This window comes from Mytilus trossulus, chromosome 8 (assembly GCF_036588685.1).
Source record: "Mytilus trossulus isolate FHL-02 chromosome 8, PNRI_Mtr1.1.1.hap1, whole genome shotgun sequence".
Lineage (NCBI taxonomy): Eukaryota > Metazoa > Mollusca > Bivalvia > Mytilida > Mytilidae > Mytilus > Mytilus trossulus.
In genome coordinates this window covers 8328158-8350117 of record NC_086380.1, presented here as the reverse complement: position 1 = coordinate 8350117, position 21960 = coordinate 8328158, and the positions used below count along the sequence as shown (strand labels likewise).

Below are 21960 nucleotides of genomic sequence, written 5' to 3'. Positions count from 1 at the left end.
CCCGGAAATAGTTGTCTGTATTTTTCTAAATTTTCATATGGTGATACGGCAGACCTAAAAATTCTCTTCGGATTGCACAAACTTTTATGAAGAATTAGAGAGCTTCCGAGACGAACGTAAACAAACGTTGACAGTATCACATGTACAGCTGTACATTGAAGTATGTTATCTGTTAGAGTTTGACCCGTTGAATGTTTAATTATACATATGCGCTGTTAACTTTATATTCCATACTCACATAGCATGGCATCAAATGACCTTGAAAAGTTCCGAACTGAATGGAAAAACGAACTTCAAGGGAGTAATGTCATTCCAGATAAAAGAGGACAAAGTTCAATAGCTGTTGCTCCTACATTAGCAATCGATATTGTCCTCCCAGAAAATATATCCAATACCTCGAATTCCAATCCAACAAATTGTTCTGAGTGCAGAGTTCACCCAGCTTTCAGGGAAAATAACAAGTGCCATACTTGTTTATTTATCAATAAACAAAATAAAGAACATAAAACCAACACTCAGTTCTACCCATTCCAAATAGTTGATGGTCTTCTTAATTCAAAAGATAACATCAAACAAAGTTGTAGTCCAGAAAGAGAGTTATTATTGAATACTAAAGTGACAAGCACCTGTGAGAAGAAAAGAAAATATGATGCATTCAGAAAGGAAGACGTGAAAGACATCTTTTCCAATAAACAAGGTCGACAGGCGTTTGACAAAGAGAGCTATTTAGACTTGTTTATTGCTGATTTGGTAAGATATTTTTTATAGAGTTATTGAATATACAATATTTGTCAGTGTTACATGATCTACATTTATATATATTGCCAATACTATGAATAATGCTGAAACACCAATAGAGTTTGATTTTTCGTTGGAGGAAATATATTTGTTAACATTTTTCTACATATAAATCTTAAATATCACAACAACATAGAATTGACAACAAACATCAAAATTGATTGTCTTGCAAATTTCAACAAGTAGCATTTTCATATTTTTACATGTATATACATATTACTATGGTCAGTCAGGGGTACTACTTGTACAAGTGTATTTTATTTACTTGAAGAAGTGAAAAAAAATATACACATATAAGTAAATAAATAATGTTTGAATAATCTCCACTTAATTTTCTGAAAAATTTACTTGTACAAGTAAATTTTTCTTACAATCCCACAAAAAAAAAGTTTTTAGATGTAAAATCATGCCTTTAATGATTTTTCCCAGGTTTGCTCAAATTTTTTCATTAAAGTTCAATGTTTCATCTCATTAATTCATCAAAGAAACTGATTGAGCAAAGATCTTGTATATTTGCGCAAGGCAATCAAAAATTGCTCCTTTGGGGCTTGTAAATGAGCAGTGTTAAGAAGATAATTACAGACACATGGGACTTTCATTGTCCATGAAATTACACTTGAATGATTAGTAAAGACATCTGCAAAGGGTACACAATTTAAAATTCTATTAGAGCAAAGAATTCTTCAGAATTCAAGAAAAGAAGAAAGGATGATTTTTTTACCTATACAAGTAAAAAAATCTGAATGTGGAAGGGACATAACTCAGCCAATTTTTTTTTTACCTATACAAGTAAATAAAAAATTGAACAGGAAAAAAAATATACACATATAAGTAAATATGTAGGATACTTATACAAGTAAATAAGATTTACTTGTATAAGTATCCTACATATTTACTTATATGTGTATATTTTTTTTTACTTCTTCAAGTAAATAAAATACACTTGTACAAGTAGTACCCCTGACTGATGGTAATAGAAAAGTATCACCAGAATATTTTGTCTTCTAACATGTCTGAACTGATTACCAAATTAAAGTTATTATCAAAACCAATTTGCTGTTGTTTTTAATTCATTATTAATTACTATTTTAGGACGAAATAAATGAAATTCCATTTTTTGATCTGACAGTCCCAAGGGAGGTTGCAATAAAAATATTTGAGCCTCTTGATCTTAAAGACTTGTGCAGATGTTCTCAGGTGAGTGCAATGAATGATGTATAGTTAATATTTGGTTGGCAGGTGTCAAAAATTGAAATTAGAAACTATTTCATACTAAAATTTTAAAATTGAGAATGGAAAAATGGAAGTATGTCAGAGAGACCAACCCGACCAAAGTAATGAACATACAGATGTTCTTGCTCTGACAGGCACTCCTTTAACTAGTATATTATAAGAGCATAAACCTGAAGCATAGAGAGGCACTATTCTGTTTCCACATGGCACCAAAGACAAACCCTATAAAAAGTAAAATTGAGAATGGTAATTGGGAAAATGTCAAAAAAAACAACAACCTGACCAAAAACAGATATTTCTAAAGTAATAAACATAGAGATGTTGCTCATGTTCTTGCTCTAACACACATTAATTACTATTTTATAAGAGCACAAACCTGAAGTATAGGGAGGCACTCTAATGCATTGTTTAAAACTGAAAGAATATTGCACTATTCACTCTTTAGATTTTGAAATCATATATATACTGTATAAAAATCTCTAAATATGATTTATTTATTTTTTTCAGATAAACACATATAATTTTTTTAAAACCAGGATGTTGATAACCATGTAACTATATTTTAAATGTCTTTTGACAGATTTTTTTATTTGGTCACTCCTGTGTTGATGTACACCCTACATGTACATTTTTTGTACATCTCCTTAATTTAAAAGACATATGACATTCTATGATTATTTAATATTCTTTGTGTTGATCTTAATGACTTTAATAGTTTATTCATGCTTTTGTTATTCTAGGTATCAAAGAGTTGGAAAAGTTTAGCAGATGATGAGTTATTATGGAACAGAATTTGTCATAAGCTTGGTTATGAACAAGACACAGATGCAGTTGAGAGATCTAAGTGGAAGACTGTAGTTAGACATCATATTGAACAGGAAAGAAAACTTGTATATAATTGGAAGGTACTAATAATATATAAAGACAGACATACAAAAAGCAATAAAAATTAAGAGTTAGTGCCCTTGTTTTTCCAGATACAAACATATAAAATTTTGCAGGAAATAAGTATTACAGCCAAGGGATAGAAGGAGAGTAGCGGATTCTACTGAGGATAGCAGAATGTATCATATACATAAAACATTGGCACTTCTTTTTTCTTCAATATGAAGATATAACAAGAATTTTATACTATATTCAAATAAGACTTTTTAAGCTATATTCGACAAATAGAACATAATTATTATATGGTGGTTTTGTATGTAAAATAACATTACTATTTAATTTATTTGTTTTAGTCATTTTTAAATTTTTATACATGTCATATATATAATTTTGTCTTTCAGAACAGATTGGGAAGTTTTACACAGTTACAGCATATTCCGGGTGGAATTTTATGTGCAGTTAATTCTTCTGGTGATAATATTGTAGCTGGGTAACTATTTCCTTATGAATTGAATAGAACATAATTCTATGGTGGTATTATACATGATAACATTGATATAATTTAATTTATTTTGTTGAAAATGTATTTAAATTTCATATGAGATTTATATCCTGAAGAAAATACATTGTAGTATGCATTCAAGATTGCCTGAAAGACATTATTATTCAAACAAAGATTATTTCCCTTGACTTGTATGCATGTTTTTAACAACATGGAAAATGAGAATTAAGCAGTATTTATATTTAGCGTATTTATAAATTTAGAAACACTTCAGAGTTTTGATAACATGCAAGAGTTCTCTGAATTCCGATCTATAAATCTATTTCTGTCATATAAGAACTGAAGTGGAGTTTTTCTTATATGTCACCGTTATGATACTGATATTTGATATTGTACTTCAATAAAGTAATGGAGGTCGTTTAATTAACATTTAATATACGTCCTTGCTACAAATCATAAGTCTAGGGTTTGTTTATGTAAGTATGTGCATGCATATAGTTTTCTTGACTTGAAGGGGTATCAGATTGAATGGTTGCTCTGGATTCCACACTATATTGATTAATTTGAAACTCACAAGATCCTTTCTATGTCTGTCTGCTATTGATAGTTACAATTGTTGCATAATTTTAAATCATATGCATTGTTTTAAAGGGGCACTAGCTACGAGATATATAAAAAATCTTAAGTAAGATTTTTTTTTGTTCCATCAATAATAAGAGGGTAATAGTGAAATAATAATTTGCTTTTAGCTGCCAAAATGGTTTAATTTTGTCAAATTAGGCGATGAAACATTGATAATTACTGTTTCACTTGCAAGTGAATTAGCCGACCTCATTAAATCTGTATTCATGTGAACTTCAATTTAACCCCTCGCTAGAGATTGACAATGCATGCATTATATGTGTACAGGTTATTTAAAGAAAAAGAATGTCAACAATGAAAGTGAAACTACGGTAAATCATTTGATTACTGATTCGATCTATATAAAATCTTAAAAAATCTTAAGTAAGATTTTTTTTTGTTCCATCAATAATGAGAGGAAAATAGTGAAATAATAATTTGCTTTTAGCTGCCAAAATGGTTTAATTTTGTCAAATTAGGCGATGAAACATTGATAATTACTGTTTCACTTGCAAGTGAATTAGCCTACCTCATTAAATCTGTATTCATGTGAACTTCAATTTAACCCCTCGCTAGAGATTGACAATGCATGCATTATATGTGTACAGGTTATTTAAAGAAAAAGAATGTCAACAATGAAAGTGAAACTACGGTAAATCATTTGATTACTGATTCGATCTATATAAAATCTTTTTTATACAGTGAAAAACAATGAGACAAATAAATTTTTAATCTATAAGATAAAATCAAACAGACCTAAAAAAATCCAATTGCATGCGTTGATTTAATCAATTCATATCGCTATTTATGTTTACATCGCTTATATGGTCATCTGAGGTCAAATCAATAGTTAATTATATGGCGTCTGGACTAACATACACACGAAACGAACCTACATATTATCTATACCATGCTCTGTATACTGTTTATTTTACACTTTTGGTAGTTTGGATAAATGTTTTACATTGTTATAAATCAAATATGAGAATTTGAGTCAAATCGGTGACCATGAATTTGACAGCTAGTGCCCCCTTAATTAAAATGAATGTAGTCCAAATGGTAAAGGTGTAACTAGAACACCCCTTCAGCCAAAATGGAGTCTTCCATATTATTGCTTTGAGTTGTCTCCCTTCCGTAAGTAACTTTTGTCAAACAATGATACGTTGGGAAAAATTAACACATTCTGTCGATAGGTGGTATTATATTAAAACCAATCTGAATTTAAACAGAGGAATGTGTACGGAAAGGAGTCATGCCCACTGACTCAAAGAAATTTAAATATTTAAAGAGTTAGGAATGTGGTTCCACCTAGAATTCACGTAGGAAGATAGGTGATAAGGGACGAAGTGAAATACCTTCTCTCACTCTCCGTGACTGCTGTGGAAAGAAAACTTGGAATTGATAGTACAAAAATAAAACACAATAATTACATTGTTCATACACTTGTGTCGAGGATTGGCTTTTTTTAAAGTTGAAGAACTATTCAGATTACATTAATCATAAGAAACAAGTGACCGGTGAAAAATAATGTTCTTCCAATTCTTGAACCAATGCATACAAACATCATAAACTTAGTCTTCTGTACTCGAATTTATCATTTTTTTCGTGTAAATTTCGTATAATCGCCAATTTTTTTTTCAATCGGTCAGTGTTGTGAAAATATGGAAGGTAATTAAAGTTCGTGTTTTGAAGCCGAAGTTTAACGATTGTCACCTGTTTGGCAACAATGGACGAAAAATAAACCAAAAAACATGGGAATTGAGCACGTGTTTAACATGTAAATACAGATAATAGTTTATTTTAAGGACATCCATGCGTATTGTGGTCACCGGATTTTTACGAGATGGATCACACTGAGGTCACCTTGCATACAGAAAATATGTCGGGGGAATTGCTTGCTGGAAGGAAGCAATTCAGATAAAGTAAACGTCTTCTAAATTTGAATAAATTAAAGAAATTTCTTCAGAAAAAAGAATGTGTACATAAGTTTTATAATGAAAACTATCCATTGAGTTGTAAAAGACATATGCATTATTTTTTTTTTACTTGAGGTTTCTTATGACTTTAAACTACATTTTACCAGCATTTTACACGTGCAGTTGAATTAGTTTTGAAAATAATACTAATATATTAATGAAAACAATAGCAATTGTATCCCTCAGAACAATCTGCTCTTTGATTCTCTTGTAATATTTGTTGTCCTTGCAGGTATACCAATGGTGATGTTAAGTTATGGAATGTTTCGGAACAGTTTGATTGTTTGTACCAACCATCCAACACCTCATTGGTCATTGATGAGAACACAGAAGGTGGAACTATTTCTAATCATGTGACCCATGTGGGTGTGTCCCCTACATTTGTTGTGGCTGCATACAGACATGGTAGGAACTAAAGTAATCACATGTAGACAAATGAAACAAACTGCATGAACATTTTGAATTACAGTAAATTCAGAAATTAATACAGTCATTTATTGAAGTAAATCTCTGACCTCTGTCAAAAATGTGAAATCTACATTAATTAATGTGATTGCAATAAATTTTATGAAGAAAAATTACTAATGAATTATCAATGCTAGTTTTTATTATTACAAACCTGATACTGTTGCAATTTTTGCAATTTTATGTGAATTATTACATTGGTTTCAATAAATTACATTGATTTCCCAGTTAAATAAAAACTAATAATTTCACATGTGAAATAAACGTGGTTATTTCACTCTCTGACGTCATACACCAATAGGCGTTGTCAAGACCTTGAAAACGTCGGATCAAAACAAATTCTGAATGTGTAGGAAAAACATATAGTTCCTTACATTTTCTACATTAATTTCATTAAAAAAAGCCATTAGCAAATGTAATAAAAAGTATAACTAATCGTCGTATTTGAATATCAAAAATAAGACAACTTGTGACCGAACGCCGCTATGGATTAAACTCGTGCTGGGCACTCGTTTAATCCATTTGTCATTTGGTCACGCGGTGTCTTATTTTTTATATTCAAATACGTCGATTAGTTATACTTTAATTAACAGTACATTTTTGTGTATCAAAATTCGAGTAGTTTGTTTCATGGATTAAACTTTTCTAATGATAGATTTCTATGTGTTTTAGCACAAGGGCCCTTTTGAGACTGTTTTAAACATATTTGTGTTGGTGTTTCTCTTAAATGTGCAGTATATTTCTTGTCTGTATGTACATGTATTATTATTTTCAGGCAATGTTGACATCTGGAAAACAGATGGAGGTGATTGCACTGTACCTGTGCATGTGATAGAATGCAATGATAGACGTGGACTGAGAGCAGTGGGCGTCGCCCAACATTCAGATTTAGTGTATACAATAAGTGGCCCAAAAGATATCAGTTTTGTACATATATGTCAGGAATGCACAGAACAAGGATCCCAGAAGACAAGAGCTATCAATATAATGGATCATGTAAGTTGTATGATATAGGGAGTGGGAAATGTTTGATTTTGATGCCCCACCTATGATAGTAGAGGGGCATTATGTTTTCTGGTCTATGCGTCTGTTGGTCCATTCATTCTACCATTCATTTAACCATTTGTTTGTCCATCTGTCTGTCCTGCTTCAGGTTAAAGTTTTGGGTCAAGGTAGTGTTTGATGAAGTTGAAGTCCAATCAACTTGTAACTTAGAATATATGTTCCCTATGATATGATCTTTCATTTTTAATGCAAAATTACCCAAATTTCACAGTCCACTGAACATGGAAAATGATAGTGTGAGTGGGGCATCCATGTACCATGGACACATTCTTGTTTGTGTTGGTTTTAAGCAAAATAATATCACTATCTGTATATTTATAAAATCACATGGCATTCAGTTTCATTAATAAACTCAGAAAACAAAGGACTTTTTGTGAAAAGCTGATAGATCTTTTCACATATTCTTACTTAAAATAGACCATGCATATTTTAAAAGGGTGATAGAAAATCTAAAACTTTAGTTAGTGACAAATGTCTATTAGAAGGGAACTTTTTACATAATATTTATTTTTTGTGTAATTTTTATAGATTTCTGCATCAGCAATTTTGGAGGAACCAGCTGCTTATATCAAACCACAACTTGTGATAGCCACAAAATTTCATGTGAATGTATATAAAACAGATGACAGCAATTCTGATATTTTCAGTCATGTGACTAACATCCACAATGTTATTGGCTCACCTGTAACCTGTATGGATGTAAAGTCGTCACCATCTCAACTGGCTGTAGGATTAGGATCCTATGGTGGAGCATTAGATCCTTACAGGGTAATCATATTATTTTATATTGTGAACATTTGATTGGTTGATTGATTATTTACAAATAGGCACTGGATTCCTCCATGTTTGAATTATTTCTGTTGCAATATCTAATAGAATGACCATAAAAAGAAGCTTATAATTCAGTGGTCATCGAATTCAGAAAATAGAAGGTGATGTTCCAAATAAAAAGGAAGACTTTTTTAGTTGCATATTTGTACATTGAATTACAAAGGAAAACTTTCATGAAGAAAACTGAACATGAATTTAGAATATATCCATTGTACCTAATTATTCTAAAGATTTCTTTGAGTTATGTCCCTTGGAAGTTCAAAATTGAATACTTTCTTTGGTAACTTTTATGTCCATTTCAAGTTATGTGTAACAGTATAACTGTAAATTCAGAAATTATTGCGTGCTTTTATTATTGCGATTTTGTCATTATAGACTTATATGCGAGTTTATTTTTTGCGATATTGAGAAAAATCCTATTCACTAAACGTTATATACTAAATTTCAAAATGCGAGTTTAAATTATTGTGATTTTAATCCTGTCCCAATTTTCGCAATGATAAAAATATCTCAATTATTTCTGAATTTACAGTAACGATTTTCAACCAAACTGCATTATAACACAAGCAAGGAATGACAAATCTGCTAATTCTTAAAAAAAGAAAATTCTAATGAAATTCAAATTATAAATGGTAAATTTATATTTCTTTTTTCTGTCAGGTAAAAGTGTATGATGCTAACAGTGGTAAACTAGTGTCCACTTTATACAACCACACCTGGACAGTTACTTGTGTCAATATAGTGGACAGTCCAGACAATCTGTTGACCACTGGTAGTGGGGATAGGAGGTATGCAGAATGCAGCTTTGTAAAACTTAACATAAATGTTTATTGGTGTCAAATTTTACCCAACATTTATCGGTGTCAACATATATAATAATAAGAAGATGTGGTATGATACCAATGAGTCAACTCTTCAATTTAGACCAAATAACACAGAAATTTTAAAACAACTTTAAAAGAATCAAATTGTTACTTGACTTTGCTTTAAAGATACCTAAGGCATTTTTAAATCTGACAAAAGGGAAATAAGCCGCTGGAATCCCAGAAATATAACATGTACTAACATTCTAAGTTTTCTTATATTTGATGATAATATTTTTTTGCAATCATGAAAGTTATAAATTTATTTTACTATTTTCATGTGCAGTTCAGAATATGGCTCCTCAATACACAAACATATACAATTAGATGCAATTACATTTGTTACTTTATAAATAATATTATGATACGAAACTGGAGGTATAAAAGTGGTTTACCCAAAACAGTTGCTAAGAATTTTTATTTTAGTAATTGAATATTTTAGATAAGGAAATATAAAAGGGTATTTTGAGGACATATGCAATTGAGGTACCGTTGTGAGTCATTATCTTTAATCATTCTAACCATATAGCTCTATGTTTACAGAGTACGGGTATTTGACTTGAGGTCAGAGAATATGACCCACTTACTGTCTGGTCACTCTAGCCAGGTAAACACAGTACAGATGGATGATATTAAGGTTGTATCGGGAGGAGATGATGGATTTGTTAGAGTCTGGGATCTAAGGATGACAAAAAAACTCTGGGAAATACATAACAGGTAGAAAATACTGTGATGGTGGAAATTTAAATATTTTTTTAGCAAGTAGACTTTATTAACTAAATAGAAAAACAAAAAATCTACTATGTCAATCACAGTGATATACAAAAAACTTGTTGCTAAAAACCAAAAAAAAAAAAGATGTTTTACCATTGCACTCTTTTAGTATTTCATTATATCTCAAACTACACAGTAGGTCAGACATCTTGCACACAAAAAAACTGGACATTCAAAAATGTGTGCATGAATTTATTATTGCGAATGTTGAACAAGGTACAAAAAGGGTAGATTGATAATTTTCCCCCTTTTGAAACATTGACGTAAGAGTACGTAATTTCTCCTTTCTTCTTGGCCCTAAAGGATGATGCATCTATGTAGCAACAGCATACTGTAAATTCAGAAATTATTCCAATATTTTTATTATGGTGAAAATGCGACAGAGTTATAAACACAATAATTTAAACACACATTTTGAAATATTTTATATGAATTAAACAGGATTTGTCTCAATATTACAAAAATAAAATTGGCGCATTTTAGTCTGGAATTACAAAGTCGCAATAATAAATGCACGCAATAATTTCTGAATTTACAGTATCTATTTTGAACACATAAACATAAGATTTTTCCAAACACTGACAGTATAAATCAGTGTTTGCACTGTAATAATAATTTATTTCCATGTAGTTTTATCCATGATGCCATGAAAGGGAAACCATGTATTGGCTTAAAAGATAAATTTCATTGCAACTAGACTTAACACATGATTAAAATGCTCCACAAAGCCTTGATTTCTACCTGTTTCTAAGCATTGTTCAAATAAATTTTATAATTTGACACAAAGTATAGTTAATCTATATTTATTTAATTATAAATTGTATAAATCATTGAATTTTTTCTACTGCAAGTTCCTGTAATTTATTTTCATGTATTTTTATTCCCTATTTTAGACATCCAGTACAGCATTGTCATTTTACAAAGGACAGATTGATATTAGGGAATGTTCCAACTAGTAAGATGCCTTTTGTTGATGAATTTGAAAGTGTTACACACAGAAGGTAGGAGAAAAATAAATATATGTTTACTTGTAAATTTTGTTAATAGCCTCATTGGCTACATTGGCTAGAGGAATAGGGAATGGGTTGAGATCTCATAAACATGTTTAACCCCGCCCCATTTTTGCGCCTGTCCCAAGTCAGGAGCCTCTGGCCTTTGTTAGTCTTGTATTATTGTATTTTAGTTTCTTGTGTACAATTTGGAAATTAGTTAGGCGTTCATTATCACTGAACTAGTATATATTTGTTTAGGGGCCAGCTGAAGGATGCCTCCCGGTGCGGGAATTTCTCGCTACATTGAAGACCTGTTAGTGACCTTCTGCTGTTGTTTTTACTATGGTTGGGTTGTTGTCTCTTTGACATATTCCCCATTTCCATTCTCAATTTTATTCACTTTAAAACAAAATGTTTAAAAATTCAATACCTAACCTTACATAAGATAGGTGTAGAGATATCTAATGAGTTTGGTTTAGCTTGTAACTTTTATTACCAAAAATATAAAATAATTGTTGGAAGGCAAATAAGACACAATAGGAGAGTTTAAATAAAGCAGTAAAGTCATGAAAGTGTAATGGGGGATAAATAAATTATGGTCACTTTTAACATTCACACATAGAGGTTTTAACTCTTTTTTTCCACTCTGTGAATTACGCTGTCATATTTTGTATTATGTGCCCATACTGCAATTGCAAGCATTCATATCCCAAAAAAATTTCATAGGACCATAGGATCATTTACTTTGAAATTGCTTTTTTTCAAAACATTATGTTTTTACAAGTATTTCCAACTTTCAAAAGACATGGAAGCAATGTAATTTTAATAGCATCATTTAAATTCACTTAGATAAAAGATAAAACAATTGTTTTTTAATTACAGATACAGAGGTTCTATTCAGGTTTATGATTTCTCCGTGGACCAGACGACACAAGGAGTACCTGACATCTGTCACTCAACATATGATGAACCAGAAGCTTCTCATTATAACATTAGCTTAGCCATGCCTTACGATAAATTATGAGAAGAATTGTACATCTAAACATCAGTCTAGCCATGCCTTACGATAAATTATGAGAAGAATTGTACATCTAAACATCAGTCTAGCCATGCCTTATGATAAATTATGAGAAGAATTGTACATCTAAACATCAGTCTAGCCATGCCTTACGATAAATTATGAGAAGAATTGTACATCTAAACATCAGTCTAGCCATGCCTTATGATAAATTATGAGAAGAATTGTACATCTAAACATCAGTCTAGCCATGCCTTACGATAAATTATGAGAAGAATTGTACATCTAAACATCAGTCTAGCCATGCCTTACGATAAATTATGAGAAGAATTGTACATCTAAACATCAGTCTAGCCATGCCTTACGATAAATTATGAGAAGAATTGTACATCTAAACATCAGTCTAGCCATGCCTTATGATAAATTATGAGAAGAACTGTACATCTAAACATCAGTCTAGCCATGCCTTATGATAAATTATGAGAAGAATTGTACATCTAAACATCAGTCTAGCCATGCCTTACGATAAATTATGAGAAGAATTGTAGATTCTCTGTGTACATTAAGTGGCTATGATAAAGGGACATAACTCTTTAGTCATAAGAGGCATCACAGAACAATTTCAGCTTAGTTTATTGTAGCATCTGTATTACAGAGGAGTGCCTGACATCTGTCACTCAACATATGATGAACCAGAAGCCTCCCATTATAACATTAGCTTAGTCATGCCTACGATAAATTGTGAGAAGAAGGGTTGGGGATACAAGCTAAGTCTTTTTGTACTTTGAATGAATTTGATAAAGGGGCATAACTCTGTAGTCAGTTTAAGCATCACAGTACAATATCAGTCTGATGTAGAACGGCTTCTGTATTACGGTGAACAGATTTGCTAATTTTGACGACTATGTGAAGTATTGCCACAAGATGTTTGACCATTTTAACATATTTACTGAGATAATTATATTCACCAAAACATAAAATTGTATGGAAATCAAGATTTTGAAATTAAGCAGTGTCTTTTTTCATACTAATAGACTATGTTATTGTAATGTTTGTAATACATTGTACATATAGATACTTTTAAAAAAAACTTTAGTATTTTAAACAAAAAAAAATATTCACACATAAGTTTTTAACCGGATTTTTGTGACAAAAATGTCGGTTATTAAATTGGGGATGCTCGGCGGGCGGGCGACAGGGCGGGCGACAGGGCGGGCGGTTGTTGGGCGGGCGGCAATCAAATGTTGTCCGTGCATTAACTCAAGAAACGTTCAACCAAAGCTTTTAAAATTTTAATATGTTGTTACTGACAACTAAATGAAGGTCAAGTTCAATAATGGCCGTTTTGACTTTTACCGTTCAGGAGTTATGGTTCTTGAAAGATTGAAAAATGGCGTTTCCAGTCGTGTCCGTGCATTTACGCATGAACAGTTCTACCAAAGCTTCCCAAATTTTAATATGTTGTTACTGGTGACAAAATGGAGGTCAAGTTCAATAATGGCGATTTTGACTTTTACCGTTCAGGAGTTATGGTTCTTGAAAGATTAAAAAATGGTGTTTCCAGTTGTGTCCGTGCATTTACGCATGAACTGTTCTACCAAAGCTTCCCAAATTTTAATATGTTGTTACTGGTGACAAAATGGAGGTCAAGTTCATTAATGACGATTTTGACTTTTACCGTTCAGGAGTTATGGTTCTTGAAAGATTGAAAAATGGTGTTTTCAGTCGTGTCCGTGCATTTTCTCATGAACCATTCAACCAAAGCTTTTCAAATTTTAATATGTTGTTACTGATGACAAAATAGAGGTCAAGTTCAATAATGACGATTTTGACTTCTACCGTTCAGGAGTTATGGTTCTTGAAAGATCGTAAAATGGTGGTTCCATTCACGTTGTTGCATTTACTCACAAACCATTCAATCTAAGCTTTTCAAATTTTAATATGTTGATACTGATGACAAAATAGAGGTCAAATTTGATATTGACAATTTTAACTTTCACCAATCATCAGTAATGGTTCTTGTGATATTGCCAGGACACAAATAAATGCTAATAAATCCGGTTTGCTGTCGTTGTGACAGCCTCTTGTTATTGAATGTATTGTTATCATACTTACTGAAAGTAAAGGATCTGCAGAACAATGATTTTTAAGTTTTATACCTGTATAATGTAATGAAAATAAACATAATAAATGTAAAGTTAAAGTGGGTTTCATTCTTGATCTGTTTTCTCCCGACAATCTTTTTGCAAGAAAACCTTCAAAACTTGATACATAATTTAGATTCACAACTTTTTTTAAATAAAAAAATAATTGGGCAGTTTACTCAGTGTAACTATAGGTCATAATATTGCTTTGAACAAAAGTAAAAACCAATACTGCATAATAAGCTATAAAAGACCATGATAAGGCAAATATAAAACAATTCAAACTAGAACACCAATTGCACTGATTCATGGACAAAAAAAAACCAATAACACAGTAACCATTGACAAATCATTAAAATCATACTTGTACTTTAGTTTAGACAAATTATCAGTAGTATTAGACTTATACAATTCTCTACCACTTATAAATGGTGTGGGGAACTGTGGCATAGAGTATTATTCATGTAATCATGCTCCAGAATACTGCCCATAAAACATGCTTCTATATCATTTGTTCTCTGATGGAGAGCTGTCTCATTGGCAATATTACAACATCTAATATACAAGCTTTATAGGATGCATTTAGGTATACTGTTTTCCATCTGTCCGTCTGTCATTGACATGTAGGACAATAACTAAAATGATTTGCTGAATTGTTTATATCTATTGATGTGAACTCCCTTTTGATATTTATCTTAGGAACTTTGCTGAGTTTTTAATATATTTCCCTGGTTGTGTATATTATTGTCTTTATATATGATAGGGGTAACAGTGTGTTGAAATTATGAAGAAAAAAAACCAGTTGATTTTATATCATTTATTTATGACGGAAATAAATAAAGCACTCTTTGTACAAATACAATTATATAAACATGAAATTAATTAAAAAATAACTGTTTGCATGAAATTACTTTTAATTTACAGGTACATGTTTTGTTCATATAAATGGTACTTGTTTTAAATACACACATACAATTTCATTCAGTGATTTTTCCTTCAAACACACAAAAAATGGTCAATTCAATTATTTACAGTTTATCCATCATATCAACGATTTCAAATATTGCAATGATACATTTTAATAATGCAATATGAACTCATAATGCTGTGTTTTAAAAAGTTATCAAAGACATTTGCATTCCATGTTTAATTTAAATGATGTTTTATATATAATACATTACACTTTTTGAGATAAGGAACATTAAGGTTGATTAAGTCTTCATGATGTTCTCTGGTGTTAGATTTATTTTTACAGAATTAAGATTAAGGGGAGTTTATAGTTTCAGGGGAGATAATTGCTGCTATTTATTTTACAATAACCTCATTATTATAACAGAAACTGATTTCTGAACTGTAAATCTTAAAAGTTAAAATAATTGGAAAAATACACTTTCTTGTTCAACTTTTGAGGGTTTTTTTCCAATTTAAAAAACCTCAATGAAAGCCATCTCATATAATCCTGAGTTTAAAACATACATTGAATAAAACATAAAAATTAAGACAATTTAAATAATGCTGTTTGCATATCTTAAATTAAATACATTGTAACTCATTAGATCTGATGTAGATATAGAAAATAAATCATGGATTATCTGTTGCCGATCTAAAGTAAGATGTAGATTTGCATCAAATAAAGATAAAGAAAAAGAAAAAAAAATGATTAGAAGAGAATTTAATATATTATTTGATTTCAGTTCAACTCACAACCATACACATTGTCATACATACACATACTTTGAAATAAGATTTAAGAAAGAGATCATCTTTCATTGTTTTTATATTTTAGTATTTCATTAATATGTCATATTGGCAAAGAATTTTCACACATCTATTTTCTATTTGTTTATCAAATTTAGAACAAATCCACATAGATGTCTCATTGGGCATTATGCAATGTCTTTTTATTTTGTATAACCGATGTTTCAGTACAAAAAGGAATAGTAAAAAGGTCAAATGTAAACATCTTTTATGTATCACTGCATCCATAAATCAAATCATTGGTGAAATACTTAAAAATTACTTTTGACCTTGCTAAAATGACCTTGAAAACATATAAACCACTGGAATACACAAAATAATACTGATAATGGAGATCTCTTTGATTCTAGGAAAATAATATTTATGAAAGAAAATACTGCTCAAAAGTGAAAAAAATTAATATTGAGTGTTTTTTACTATATTTTTTTTAGAAATTGCAAGACAATATGAACTATCAAATTTTCATAACCATTATTTCCAATTCAGTTTCTTGAACATATAAATATGTTACCAGAAACTTTTTAATAATGCACTAATTTTTCTGGATTTTGCATTTCCAACAATTAAGGTTTGACAATAAATTAGATCTCCTGAATAAACCACTAAATCTAATTTTAACCTCTTACAATTAATATAATAGAATGATTCTATATTTTGAAATTATTTGAATTTTTTACACTCATATGCGGCTTAGCTTAGCGAAAGGTAGTGCAATGTAATCAGTCAAACAAACTTTATTAGATTAACTCTCTAAGGAACGATCGTTTCCATTGGTCAATTCAAACCTTCGACCTCACACCTTCGAAAATAGTACACACATACTATAACGTTGAATGGACTGATTAATATTCACGTATCTGGTCAAGGTCGTTTAAAGCTTCCATCGACGTATTCTCATACATGATCCCAATCACAATTCTAGCTTTTATAAATGTGCATGTGACATTCATTGGTTTTATAGTTTTCTGCAATTAGCAGTAAATAGTTTAAACTTTAAAATCTTAACAGTTTTCACATCTAAATAATCAATTTAAATGTCTCCTCCAAACTCAATTCACATATTTTTTTCATTTAGTCACCACTTTTCATATTATTTTCTAAGTGTTATGTATTCGACATAGGATAGTGATTATTTTTCTGATTCCGTTTACTTGAAGAAAAAAATAATCCCGAAATTGTAAGTAAATTCATAACATGTAACCAACCATGCTTTGTTAAGAAAAAACGGAGATGGCCAATCATGGCACAGGGGATGATTAAATGCAGTTTATAAACTATAAATGTTCATCCATTTAAAATCGAAAACAGTACATTTATATTTAAAAAAAGAAGATGTGGCATGATTGCCAATGAGACATCTCTCCACAAGAAACCAAAATGACACAGAAATTAACAACTATAGGTCACTTAGAATATTACTTAAAACAAAATATCAGTATAATATCCACCCCACTATTTGATGTTAACAAAACATTTATTTATTTATTTTGACTAAATGTTCGTAAACTATACAAATCATTGTTTTTACGTTCGTAGTAACATAGTAAATTCCATTGTCGGTCACCTATGTCAATTCACGTGCACACGACTACATTGTTGTTGTATTTAAATCTTTTGGCCAATGAAAAGAGACGTAACAAGTTGTGTTTTTGTGATACGCCAGAATGTTATCAATGGACTATCAAACGCTAAAGTCGACTGCATTTCAGTATATATAGACATATTGCACATAACTTATTTTGTCATGTAAAACCTTCAAAACATATCTCCACATTTGTTTTTTTCTAGCATTTGGTCTCCAAATGACTTTATATATGTCTCTGAATAATCTACTTACAATTTTTAAAATTTGTCGTCAAATGTTTTGAATTGTGATGTACATAAATGTAATGTTGTACCGGGAACTTGAGTGGTTATAAGTAATGGCAGACAAATTTGCACATATATAGGTACTTTAATTACTATCAGTGATTTGGATATAACAATGATTGCAGAAAACTTCTCATAGCATGAAATAAGACAATATATTACTTTTGTTCAAAATGTTCATTTTTCATTTCTACATAGTCATACACATTAGGGTCTTCATCTTCTTTGTCTCTCTTGTCAGATTTCTGGTCATTAGTGTTCATGTCTATATTTTGATAAGTCAGGTTACTAAAAGCAGACAGATCTTTGTCATTTGTTTCTTCTTCTGGTTGATCATATAAATAAGAGTCTTGATCAGTATTATTCTTCCCGCTTGAGTCCTCAAACTCATTTTTGTCATTTTCATCTTTTGTATTTGAACAATCACTTCCTGTCTTAGTCGTTTCATCTGATTTAATTCTTTGGCAATTTATAGTTACGTTTTCATATGAACCTTGAATTTGAACTTCACAATCTGCATCTTTCTGCTCAAATGATTGTCTTTTTTTATCATCCGGCAATAAATGAATTTCAACTTTTTCTTCACTTTTTGTTGATGAAATTTCCTTTGGACTTTCTGCTGACTCATCATCTTTTAATGCCCCATCTTCTTGTTCATGAGTCAGAAGTTCCTCACCTAAATTTTCCTTAGTGATTGCTTGATTATGTTCAGAATCGTTGTTTGGATGATTTTCACTCAATGAACTATCATCAACTAGAAGTTTTTGTGCATCATCTTCATTGATATTTTCAACTTCGTTTTCATGATTTTCTAGTGCAATTTCCTTACTTATGGAAGTTTTTTCAGTTTCAATGTTCAGTTCACCTTCTTTACAGTCAATGATTTGTGAACACATGTCCCTGTCTTCCAAATCTTTAGATTGTTCTTCCATTTTGATTTCTTCTTTGATTTCTACTTTTTCATCTAAATTGTCACTTATTTTATCTAGTGCATGCTGATTTTCATCAGTTAAAGTTTGAATTATAATTTGCGGTTGATCTTCAGGGGGAGATAATCTTTCCTCTGTTGTACTGATCTTTAAATCTGAATTTTCAATTACATTATCCAAGTTTTGTTTATTTATTTCTTCATCAAATGTCTTAGATTTTGGAGATTTTTTGTCATGGTTACCATTATCTTCCTCATCTGACATGTCCAGTACATGTTCACCATATTTTTCGTCTAATTGCTTTTTCGTCATGCCACGCTGTTTGTCTTGTTGGCGAGATTTTCTAAGAAAGTCGGTGGCACAGAAGGCACCAAGTCCACGGTGACTTATTAACGGTCTGTTGGTTGGCTGGATTGGTCTTGCTAGTCCAACATTGGGTTTCTTCCATAACTTGACCTTTTCTTCCATTTTCAGTCGTTCATTTTCGGCTTCTTGTAGTCTTTCTGTTGCTTTCTGCAAAAAAAAATATATCAGTTGTATAAAAGTGCAGAAGGCTGAACAGAAAAATATGTGGAAGATTTAGCAATTGAAGAACAATAGTAAAGGTTGTTTGCATAACGGCCAAATAAAAATGTGTGTTTATGGTTACCTCCTAAAGAAAAATAGGATAAGTTGGTATGATTTTTTATAAATTTTGGTTTTGACATCATGAGTCTTTTGTTTTGGCCTATATCCCATCATGGTTTATCACCAAATACAATTATCTAATAAATATTTTTTGTAATGATAGCATGGCCAGTTCAAATTGATGTTGCCTGTTGTTGGATTATTTATTTTTTATTCGCACCTTATTTTTTCAAATATTTGGAAAAAATAATGTTAGATCCATCATTTTTGGAAGAAAACTATTATATATTTAAGGAAAAAGCATACTCTGCATTCTTGATGAATGGTAATTTTAAAACTTTTTAAAGCCAATACACAATCATGCCCCCTGATCTACAGATTTATACTTATCCATGTGAAAATTATTTTGAGAGAACCTACACTTTTCACGGTTTTCTGGACATTTGATTTTCTTCGTATAAGTCTGAAGACATTACCTGTTTATAATCATTTAATTTTATTTTCTAACTTTATATACATATATATATATATACATTTGTGTATATACATGCACGTTAATATGTATAGATGTAAGTTGGAATTTGAGAAAACAGTCTTACATCCCTCAAAGTAATGGAATATATGTTAGCACTGCCAACTCACTGAAAATTATTAGATTAAAATCTGGAAAATACAATATTTTTAAATAACTAGGCTGACATCATTATAAAAATATCATAAAATCTAAATGAAGGACAATTTTTAAGGTGTTTATGAAAATTTTGGTAGATGATCTTATAAAACCTACCTATTTGTTAAAATATAATTGTTTGAAATCAAATCAATAATGTTGTTACTGGCTTTTTATTACTCAGTTTACAAACCATACCTCCAATTTTGTAGAAGCCTCAACTCTCTCATTTTCTAATTCTGACAGTTTTGCTTGAGCTACTAGTAGAATTTGATCTTTTTCTTCCTTCTGATCTTCTAGTCCTTCTCTCATCTCTCGTTCATGTTTTAGTATTTGTTCTTGTTCTCTTTTCAGTTTTTCTAATTCTTGTCTTTTTTCACTTTCTTCATCTAGTAATCTATAGATATTAAAGATATTATATGTTTAGAATATCAAGAAGGCTATAACAGAGATTTATTATCACATATCTGGAAGTTGATTTACTTTTCAAAGCTGTGTTTAAAGTATCTATGTATACTTGTTTCTTTTTACATCAAACTCAAAGCTACCAGTCTTTTAATTTAGTACGCAAGACATGTATTTATTCTAACTCATAGTTGTTGAATATCAGATTTATTGTTTATTTGTTTGAAATCAATTTGCCATAATTTGTTTATGTCATGCTCTATGTTCATTTGCATGCTTCCAGTCTTAGTTTTCTATGTTGTTTTTTTCATGGATTTTTTTTTTGCAATATGTTACTTTTTAACTAGGGGTTGTAAGATTCTCTTGACATGAGTTTCAAATATTCTCCTGGTATTTTCTGCATCTTAACATGAGTTAGCCAAGTAAAATTGTAAGTGAAAACATTTTTTTTTTTGCAATTTAGATTAAACAGATACATATCATGCATATAGGTCTACTTTTAAAAGAACTTATTTAATTTCATAGCAAGCAATTTTTACAGAAATCTTCCCTTTATCTCCAGTTTTGTACAAAATACAACAGACCTTGCAAATTTGATTGTAAGGTAACTTAAACATGTGTATCTAATGATTTGTTGGAAAGCTTTTAATATATCCTTACTTTGCTTGAAGTCTTCTAACTGTCTCTTCATCTTTCTTTGCCTGTCTTTCTAATTCTAGTAGTTTTTCTAACTCTGATTTACTAGCCTCTAATTCCAGCAACCTCTGTCTCTCAGCTTCTCTTAGGGCCTCTTGTTCTCTAAGTTGTGCTTCTAATTGTTCTCTTCTCTGTAGGATGAATGACAAACATTTAGATATAACATAAAGGATATTGCTTCTTAAGTTTAACATTATGAATGATGATGTAATGTGTTTTCATGATCAGAGCTCTAACTGTCTGCCTAAACATTCATAAATAAAGGCAACAGTAGCATACTGCTGTTCAAGATTTCCTTAATTAAGGATTTCTTCATCTACACTTATTAATATCTAAAACTTGTCTTTAAGGTTTCTTCAGAAATGCTTGTTTTGTAACATAAGTTAAGAAAGTCTTACTCTTTTTTCTTCCTCTAATTCCAAGTTCCTCTGTCTAAGCATCTCTTCATTCATCTGTTCTCTCTAAAAATAGAAAAACAATTATGAAGGACTCTCAAACTCATTTGCTAAAGAATTTGACTTCAATTCAAAATCTCCTACCACAATGAAAATCAAATGGTCATCCCCTTATTCCTTGTTCTACATGTTTATTATTTTATATTGTGTTCCAATCACTTACTGTTCTACATATTACTTATTTGGTGTCATGCTCCACATATTTATTTTATATTGTGTTCCAATCACTTACTGTTCTTCATATTACTTATTTGGTGTTCCCATTACTAAATGTTTCATTTGTTGATTTTACATTGTGTTCCCCAGGTTAATAACTAACGATTATTTGGTGTTTCCAGTTATCCATTGTTCCTGCGCATTTATGCTGCATTTTCTGAGGTGATA

The 21960-nt window shown here is 30.6% G+C and overlaps 3 protein-coding genes across 3 annotated transcripts in view; 2 read left to right on the top strand and 1 right to left on the bottom strand.

The window, feature by feature from the left end:
* The first annotated feature begins 54 nt into the window (after nt 1–54).
* LOC134728227 (electron transfer flavoprotein beta subunit lysine methyltransferase-like) overlaps nt 55–21960 on the top strand; it is a 50399-nt gene continuing 28493 nt past the window's right edge. The window contains exon 1 of the mRNA XM_063592761.1: nt 55–160. The gene's annotated coding sequence lies outside the window, so the exon portion shown is untranslated. The remainder of the gene's footprint in view (nt 161–21960) is intronic.
* LOC134728226 (F-box/WD repeat-containing protein 8-like) lies at nt 85–12128 on the top strand. Its single transcript, XM_063592759.1, has 11 exons — nt 85–750; nt 1891–1995; nt 2772–2936; nt 3318–3406; nt 6248–6420; nt 7256–7476; nt 8074–8313; nt 9037–9164; nt 9783–9956; nt 10907–11014; nt 11888–12128. The coding sequence occupies exons 1-11, from the start codon at nt 244–246 to the stop codon at nt 12027–12029; spliced, it is 2052 nt and encodes a 683-aa protein (XP_063448829.1). The 5' UTR covers nt 85–243; the 3' UTR covers nt 12030–12128.
* Nucleotides 17938–21960, bottom strand: part of LOC134728229 (switch-associated protein 70-like) — a 35931-nt gene continuing 31908 nt past the window's right edge. The window contains exons 7-10 of the mRNA XM_063592765.1: nt 21520–21582; nt 21086–21252; nt 20219–20417; nt 17938–19236 (exon numbers count right to left, since the gene is read on the bottom strand). Of these exons, the coding sequence (XP_063448835.1) occupies nt 17953–19236; nt 20219–20417; nt 21086–21252; nt 21520–21582 (1713 nt within the window). The 3' untranslated portion in view covers nt 17938–17952. The remainder of the gene's footprint in view (nt 19237–20218; nt 20418–21085; nt 21253–21519; nt 21583–21960) is intronic.